Source organism: Octopus bimaculoides, chromosome 11, assembly GCF_001194135.2.
Source record: "Octopus bimaculoides isolate UCB-OBI-ISO-001 chromosome 11, ASM119413v2, whole genome shotgun sequence".
Taxonomy (NCBI): Eukaryota; Metazoa; Mollusca; class Cephalopoda; order Octopoda; family Octopodidae; genus Octopus; species Octopus bimaculoides.
This window is the reverse complement of record NC_068991.1, coordinates 80,053,929-80,063,257: the sequence shown is the minus strand read 5'-3', so window position 1 is coordinate 80,063,257 and position 9,329 is coordinate 80,053,929. Positions and strand designations below refer to the sequence as shown.

Sequence of the window (9,329 nt, the reverse complement as noted above, 5' to 3'; positions counted from 1 at the left end):
AGATTACTATTCCGGAACCGGAAATAGATATCACTCTGCTAACAGGAAGTGAGGCGTCCACCTTATAAACATTCTCCACTTGTACTTTCCGTTTGACCGAATCCTTCCCACTTTGACAGCTTCATTCCTTTCATTGTATGTAATATTTATTATATGTTATCATCGTCTCCTTTTTTTCCATTTTCAATTTCGTTTTCGGGCGATCATTCGATCGTCGATTTCTTCGAATTTAAAATTATTAAATTCATTCAGATCCACACCACAAAACAGAGAATTCCTTTTAGCAACACGTTTTCTCGAAAGAATCGGTCCGATCCTTGGACTGCTACCGTAAGATCGCCAAAGTATCAACCAGCGACCTGTGTTATTAATTTTTAACAATTGATTTTAAATGTAAAATTATTTGATTTCTAAAAGAGCGAATATTTGCATCAAAATCTTTATTTAGCATTCTGATATGCATGTTATTAATGTTGTAACTACTCTATTTTGTCGCGATCAAGCTAGCTTTTCAGCCTGTAGGAATCGATAAAATAAAGTGCCAGTCACGTACTGAGATCAAATGTGTGGACTTACCCCCGTTCCATCAAGATTGCTGCCTAAGTAACACACAATCTTGCGGTTAGTGTTGTTTGGTTCCACATTATTAAAATACGATCCAGCTGTAGTCATTCCGACATATTTTTATGCCTTCTCGTCACAATTTATGAATTGACGCACCGTGTGCTTTCTTTGTTAAAAGGGTAGGATGGAATATGAAGGACATTCGGCTGCTAATTCTAACAGGTCAAATAACTACTTAGAGGGTTTTTTTGCGGCTTGCATAACTATACTTCTAGTTGATGTTGTGCACAATTGTATGAGTGTCCCGATCTCCTAGTTCGTCTTCTGAATAATTTCTGGTATCTTGTGCCGATTGGAAAAAGTCTCAGTAGAGACCTACGTTACCATCTCCGAAGGAATCTCGTAATAGACATTCCCAGAGAGTTGGAAATACTCACGTGTGATTTCACTATCCTAATTTCTTCCGATCTGTGTTTTAAGCGTCGTAGATTACTACACGACAGCAGCTGAGGTGCATTTATGTGGCACCAGCACCTGCAAAACATTGACCCTTCAGCTGGGAGTGGGGTGGGGCATGGCCATAAAGGACATGCCTGTATGTATGGATGTCCACAGTTTAATTAGCTCTACATGTCTTCTCAAATACAGCAAATCACCACAAATCTTGGTCCCTTGTTATCTTTCATATTTGTTTCATATTTCAAAAAAAGATTGAAACAGTGAATATTCCAAAAGAAAAGCAGGCTCAGTTTGCCAGCTGATGGTTGTGTTGTTGTTGTTTATTCCTTCTGGAGCCATGCCTGGCTCATAAGGGCTGGTTTCCTGGTTTCATTGCCATATAGGTTCCCCATCTGAACAGGATGCTGGTCTGTCACAGATGAGCTGTTAGATGCAGGAACAAAGAGTGGCAGACAGCTGTGCTGAAAGTGTCAGCAGTTTGCCATTATCTTCTGCTGGATGCACGTGGAACTTAGGTGTTTTGCTCATAAACACATACATTGCTCGGACTGGAGCTTGGTGCAGCCACTGCCTCTCCAGACTTCAGTCAAATTGTCCAACCCATGCCAGCATGGAAAACGGACGTTAAATTATGATGATGATTTATTTATATGAATGTGTGGGCCCTGTTTGTATGTTTGTGTGTGCCCTTGTTTTGAGATTATGTGAAGTTGTAAATGAGGATCACCCTCATTCGAGTTGTGCTTTTCCTTTCTCGCTTCCTGTGGAAACCATGTCTGGTCATCATCATCATCATCGTTTAACGTCCGTGTTCCATGCTAGCATGGGTTGGAAGGTTCGACTGGGGTCTGGGAAGCCAGGAGGCTGCCCTAGGTCCCAATCTGATCTGGCAGAGTTTCTACAGCTGGATGCCCTTCCTAAGGCCAACCACTCCTTGAGTGTGGTGGGTGCTTTTTACCTGCCACTGGTACAGGGGCCAGAGGAGGCTGGCAATAGCCACGATCGGTTGGTGCTTTCTACGTGCCACCGGCACGGAAGCCAGTCAAGGCAGTGCTGGTCTCGGCCACATTTGGATGGTGCTGGCTGTGGGGCAATATTATCTTGCTTGGAACCAAGTGTGGATTGATGACAGGAAATTATATCTGGCTGTCTCATGAAAATTTCAATGAATAATTCTAATTGTTTTTTTTTTTTTAATGTTGCAGATATTTCTCAATATGTCGCTAACGCTAGATGATAAACTTCTGGGAGAGAAAACACATTATTACTGTAGTAGTAGTGAAGAGGAAGAAGAAGAAGAGAATGATCTAGGAGACGACGATGCAGGAACAAAGAAATCGATTCGTGAACCTACTTTTATTCCTGAACCAGAGATTAAAGAATATGAAGGAACATGTACAAATGTAAGGATATCTTATTTATACTCTCACAAACCTGCTTACCCACCCACCCAGGCATACTTGATTCTTTGCTTCTACTCTATCTCTTTCTATCCACTCACCTCTACATTGATGGTACATTCTCATACCTCATCTTCACCATCCTTTCTCCATTTCATATTGGGGTAGCCATGGATCTCTTCTGTAGCAGGACACCATTTCCTCTCCAGCCTATACCTTGTGCAGAGCCACCGTCCTCAATACTGCACTCTCATCTTGTCTTGTGGAGTCTCTTGGTGATCTCACTGGTGTTGGTAACACAAAAGGAGAAAAAAGACCCAGAGCACTCTGTAAAGGGGTTGGTATTTGGTCGGGCATCCAACCACGGAAGACCATGTCAAAGCAGACATTCGAGATGCACTCAGCCGTCAGGCTGTCAAATTATCCATCCCACACCACCATGAAATATGGATTTAAATGATGACAATGTGTGTTGTGTGTGTGTGAGTGAGAAAGAGAAACAGAGTACATGTATATGTGTTTGTGTGTGTATATATATACTTCAATCCATCCAACCATCCATCCATATATATACATACATACTCACTCTATTGGCAAGAAATTTTGAAATAAGACTGAATATTGACATCCATTGATGCCTGCATCTATGGATGTATGATTTTGATTTTAATTGGCAGAAACAAATGACTTAAGGGCTGAGAGTTTTGTGCATAGCACTTACCAAACTGGTTTCAAATTAAGGGGATGTCTTTTAGAAAGAATTACTTAAAATAATAAATATTATTATTTCTGGGTTGTTCTAAAAAAATGAGAAAATATTAGATGGTCACAAAGATAATGCACATTTCTTAAATGGAAATATGAAAGAGAAGGAGGCAGTTTTATGCTAGATGTTGATGTATAATAGAATGACAAAAAAGGTTTGTTGCTTCTTTGGATAAACATTATATAAAGGTTGATGGGAGAAACTGGGAAGAGAGAAATGAAAATAGTTTCCATAAATTTGTGTATTTTCCACTTGTAAAATGTGGTTTCCTCTAAAACAAGATTATTTGGTCAACTTTGCCCGTCACCATTTCAGGATGTCTAAAATAAGTTCCAGTCAAGTGTTAGGCTCAATGTAATCAACTTGTACCCTCCCTTCAAAATAGCTGGTCAAAATTTAAAAGAATTATTCCTTGGTTAATCGAAAGCCCATCTTTTGTATTGTTTTAGTATTTAACCATTTCCCATTCTTTTTTTCCCTTTCACCTTCCTCTATTCAGACAGGTGTGAAAGGAGTCATCAATGATTGGCGTCAATTTAAAAAGCTGGAGACCGAGAAAAGGCATGAGCAGGAACGCGAGAGGCATGCGTTGGCCAAGAAACTCACCTTGACCTGCAGGTCTCATGTAAGTATGAGGCACATCTACTAACCATTTTGACAAAGCTCAAGTGAGTTTCATATGAAATTACTGTTTCCACATCTAGGACGATGCAGTTCCACATCCACATCTACACACATCCTTCACTGAAAATAAGATTCTCCCAATTGATTGATATGAAATAGTTAAGCTACATATTCCACTTTTTACTCACTCATATGCTGTTCTTTTAACTCTGTTTTTAGCAGGTCAGGTGGGATTAGCTGGAGACTATTATTATTGTGCTTGATATTTAGCTCTCAGTCGGCCCCAATCGAGATGATTGGTGATTAAATGCTTTCTATCTTTTTGTCTTTATTTTAGGAATTGTCTTTTTAGCAGAGATTTTAGTTGTCATATCTAGCATATTGAGACACCACACAGAGCTGTCAGTGTCATCAACGTCAGGTCAAGCCTACTTAGATTCACATGGCCCTGGTTTCCCATCCATCGACCTTTCATGTGACACTTTCTGTCAGTAACATTCAATGTCATCTGTTTAATAATTCACAGAAGGACCAATGTCCTTACAGCCTTGTTGAGGTGTCCCAAGAAAGCTCCTCATTTAACAATGTCTACCAAACCAAATTCTTCTTACTAATGGTGTCGGATATATTAAGAAGCTTATGAAACAGCCTCTCTTTGGTCAGATGTTCTCTCCTGGTTATATTCAGGAGGCTATGACACATGTGTGTAGGTGCTATCCAGTATAGTTTTGCTTAGGGCCCAGGATGAAGAACTGTAAGGCAACATAGATTCAAGCAAAATTATTGATATAGTTTGGGGGAATATATGACAATCATCCTCTTCAAATGAATAACTAAACTCCAGGACATTTGTTGGGAATACATGTGCCTCTCATTTGCATTTAAATTAGTAACTGTTTCTTGATTGCTATGAGTTTGAAACTAATTAATTATATATCTAAATTATATAAACAATGATGTTTATTGTCAATGAAACAAGTATGGAGCTCATCTGAATTATGAACAAAATGCGAAATTTATGCTCTTTTTATTTTAAAGGTTTTACTCTCAACAATTGCTTTTGTTGATTCTGTAGGTTCATGCCAGTTTGTGCCTCTTGGATTTATAGCATTGTATTAATGTGTTATAGTTTTATCATGTGTTGTTAATTGAGCTTTTAATGATTTCACTAAGCTATAGGGATACTAATAACCAGACGTTTGAATTCAGAATAATTGTTTTTGAGTAAATCATCAAATAAGTACAGAGCATAATATCAGTTAATGAATGACAAAAGAACAGGAGGGACATAATCACTTCCATTAGCTTACAGCTGTTTCTGCTCTAAGAATCAATGCATTCAAAGTCGAGTGCTTGCGCAACTTCATTATAACTTTCTCAGAGCCATTTAAATGAAATATGTATGTATTTTATTCTTTAGCTTGATGATGAGAAAGAGGAAGAGAAGGATAATAGATTCATGCAAGATATTGAGAAAGAACTGGAAGAGTTAGAGGATGAGTTTATCAAAGAGTATCGCAGAAGAAGGTTAGAGGAAATGAGGAAACAACTAGATAACATGTGAGTCTATTATTGTCTTCTAACTTATATTATCATTCATGTTTATGGAATTTGGTAAAATAAATAACAGCTGAAATAAAAATAAATTATGGATAACCATTTTGCAATTTTGAGAACTTGTGCTCGTTATTAAAACTCATTATTATTATTATTATTATTGGTTGAATTGTTAGTATGGCTGACATAATGCTTAGTCATATTTCTTCCATCTCTCTACCTTCTAATTTCAAATTATTCCATGGTTCAATTTGTTTTTCATCCTCTTGGGGCCAATAAGTTCCAGTTGACCAGTTGGGGGTTGATGTGATCAACTTATCTCCTTCCCTAAAATTGCTGGCCCTGTACCAAAATTTGAAACCATTCTTCTTCTTATTATTAAAGCAGTGATCTGGCTATGTTCTGAGTTCAAATTCCGCTTAAGTTGACTTTGCCTTTCATCCTTTCAGGGTCAATAAATCAAGTACCAGTTAAGTACTGGGGACGGTGTGATCAACTGTCCCCCTCCCCACAAAATCCAGGCCTCGTGCTTATAATAGAAAGGATTGTTATTGATTTGACTCAGGTTCAATCTTATTCCTGGTAGAATTTATGTGGGTAACGGGTTACTACCTGTAACCTTAGGTATCCACTAGTTTTCAGTAGTTTTTCAAGTGCTTAAGGCCCTCCTGATAATCTTTCCTGTCCCTAAGAGGTAAACTTTCTCTAGAAACTCTACACGTATTATACACTGTATTAATTCATTAAATAAATCTAAATAAATATATATTTATGCATTACTCATATACAGCTTCTCTAATTATTTAATCACAATTTTTTTCGTCCCTCTCTTTCACTATAGACCAAAGTTTGGAAAAGTAATCAACTTGGCATCAAATAATTTTGTAGATTCTATCGATAAGGAGAATCCCAATGTCACCATCATTGTACATATATTTGAAAATGTAAGTAAATTCTTTGATCTATTACAACTCTTTTACTTATAGAACACAACTATGCAGGCTTCTGCATAGTTTCTGCCTGTCAATGTCATCCTCCATCTTATTAATTATTGGCTTAGGGCTTTAGCAGAAGTCACTTGCTCATGACACCAAGCTATGGAACTGAAACTCGAAGCTCAAAGATCTGAACTTCTTAACTGCACAGCCATGCATGCAGCGGAATGAGTTACTTTTTTGTGCAAAATATCACAAGTTTTCTTTGAATCTAGTTTGCGTTCCTTTGCACTCTTTGATTTTCTTTCTATATATTGGATAAAACTGAAAATGGTAAGATTTGGGACTCGCTGATGTTTAATTAAGAAATATGCTAAATCAGATGAAGGGTGAAGTATTTGGGTCCTTCGTTTGGACATTTATATACTGATGATGTTCGTTAGTCCAGGTCAGTCCTCATCGAGCAGACGATGATTGAAGCCGTGCCTATTCTACCTTTGTGAAAATATTTTGTCTGGGAGTACTAACGCTCCAGGATTAGGACAGTAAGTGTGTAAGATGAGGGAGATTAAGCTGTTATTCCTAGCATGATGAGTGACTGCGTGGAGAAATTTCCATCAGTGAAAAGGTTCACACTTTAGACTCTCTTGAGTTACTTCCCTTCATGTGTTTTCTTGTTAAGTTCTCTCGTTGAGTAACGCTGGAAGAACCGTATCTCACCCACAGATCAATAAATACATAATATATCATATCGCAGGTAGCGCCTGACTGTGTAATGGAATGATAGTATTAGTATTATTACTCTAATTAACGATTGTCACGAGCGGAATCAGTTAACCAACATCGCAGAATGCCTGGCCGCTTTTCATTATTTACTTTCAAACTTCGTGCTCTAATCCCGCCAAAACGACCTTTGCCATTTATTATTTTTCTTATTCTGAAGTTCGATAAAATAAACAACCAGTCGATTTGTTTGTCTGTTTCTTTATCGGAAATGTGTAGCCGTCTTTCAATATAAGAAATGAATGTTATTGCTTGATTAAAATTAAAGGGTAGCGGAATCTTCAGATTAATATCTAGTTACTTCCCTTTCAATTGACAGGGAATCCGTTTCTTTCACTCTTGAGTCAATTGAATAATTCACCATTCAAGCACGGGACGGTTAGAGTGACTTAACCATTTAGTAACGACTTTGGGTTCAGCCCCACAATGTGCCACCTTGTGAAGGTGTCATCCCTGGGCCAACCAAAGCCTTCTGAGTGGATTTAGTTTGCTGGAAACTGAAAGAAGTCCATTGTATGTGTGTATAAATAGACATATGATGATTATCATCATGTTTGTCTTCATTTAATGTTTGTCTTCTATGCCTGCATGGGTTGGACGGTTCAACAGGATCTGATGAACCAGAGAACTGTATTTGCCATGATTTCTGCTGTTGGATGCCCTTCCTAATGCCAACCACTTTACAAAATGTACTGGGTGCTTTTTCTTTGTGGCACCAGCATTCATGATGTCACCAAGTAACTCAAAAGACAAGACCCTTAAATTGAATGGGTCTTAAGCAGAGAGAAAGGCAGCTGCTTGTATGAGTGTTTTGTGTCTCCTCGTCTTTACTTTTAGTGAAATAGCTGTGAAGGAATGTCACTATTACACCAACTGTGTCATTCGTTTCCAGTCTTTCATGAAAACATGTCTGGCCTTGAAGAAATATTACCTTGCCAGGAAACTGGTGAAGGTTGGGACAAGAAGAGCATCCAGCTGTGGAAAATCTGCCTCAGTGAATTCCTCTAGCCCATGCAAGCATGGGAAAGTGGACATTAAAACAATGAAGATGTAAAATACATGCATAACAATGATATCACAGTTTTCAGTTGTGTGGTGTTGAAACCATGCAACTATTACATATATATATATATATGAAATCCATTTGTTGTGGTATAGTGTCTGTGGACAGCTTCCTACACAACACCAAGTGTTAAAGATAGATAATCCCTCTCATGTTCTCATATTCCTCTTCACAATTCCTCTTCTGAGTTTACATATATTTATTTCTTTTTTTCAGAATAATGAAGCTTGTGAAGCTATGGATGGCTGCTTGTTATGTCTGTCGCAGGAGTATCCAACCATCAAATTCTGTCGAATCAGTGCCAGAGATGCTAAACTAAGCCGCAGATTTGTAAGTTGAAAGCTGTCAGTTCTTAGTATTTTGATAATGTGATAATGTGAATGTAAAGTAAAACTGTTACTCTACCTGGCTGAAATACTTCACCATTTAAACCCCCAGAATGTGTCCCTGTATCATTCTTGATCTCTCACTCTCTTTTCTCCATTCAGTCTACAAATGGAGTACCACCATTACTGATTTCTCTCTCTCTCTTTATTTCTCTCTCTTTCTCTGATCGTTTACTTCACAAGAATACCTACATTACTGTTTTCTTTCTTTCTCTTTCCCCCATCCCTTTCTCTCTCCCATTTAATTCATAAAACCAATTGCATTGCTGATCTCTCGCTCTCTTTCTCACTTTGTCTCCTATATTTAGTCCACAGAGGGAGTCCCTGCACTACTGATATACAAAGGTGGAGAAATGATTGGCAACTTCATTGCACTCAGTAAGGAGTTTGGTGAAGATTTTTTTGCAACAGATATTGAGAGTTTCCTCCAAGAGTAAGTAAACCTTGTTGCTTTTCTTGCTGTTTCACCTTAATCCTTGCATAGATTTACACCTGCAGAGATTTGGAAGATGAGTCAATGCAGTATGATAAGATTTTACAGAAAAACAATTATCTTTGGTTTCAAGACAAAAAGTGTTCTTCCATCAGGATAATGCTCGGCCAGATATTGAGAGGATGACATTCCAAAGGCTGGAGCACTTTGAATGAGGAACGATGCCCTACCCACCATATTTGTTGGACATTGGCCCATCTCGTTATCATTTATTCCGCAGTTTTCAAAATCATTTGGATGAGAAAATATAATTCTGTAGAGGATGTTAGAACGGTATTGGAGAAGTATTTTTCATCACA

At 38.0% G+C, this 9,329-nt stretch overlaps 1 protein-coding gene across 1 annotated transcript in view; it reads left to right on the top strand.

Annotated features, from left to right (window-relative positions):
• Window positions 1–2: 2 nt before the first annotated feature.
• The window catches only part of LOC106880537 (phosducin-like protein), an 18,482-nt gene continuing 9,155 nt past the window's right edge, over window positions 3–9,329 (top strand). The window contains exons 1-7 of the mRNA XM_014930519.2: window positions 3–135; window positions 2,229–2,426; window positions 3,689–3,814; window positions 5,234–5,373; window positions 6,212–6,314; window positions 8,368–8,481; window positions 8,846–8,970. Coding sequence (XP_014786005.1) covers window positions 2,241–2,426; window positions 3,689–3,814; window positions 5,234–5,373; window positions 6,212–6,314; window positions 8,368–8,481; window positions 8,846–8,970 — 794 coding nt within the window. The 5' untranslated portion in view covers window positions 3–135; window positions 2,229–2,240. The remainder of the gene's footprint in view (window positions 136–2,228; window positions 2,427–3,688; window positions 3,815–5,233; window positions 5,374–6,211; window positions 6,315–8,367; window positions 8,482–8,845; window positions 8,971–9,329) is intronic.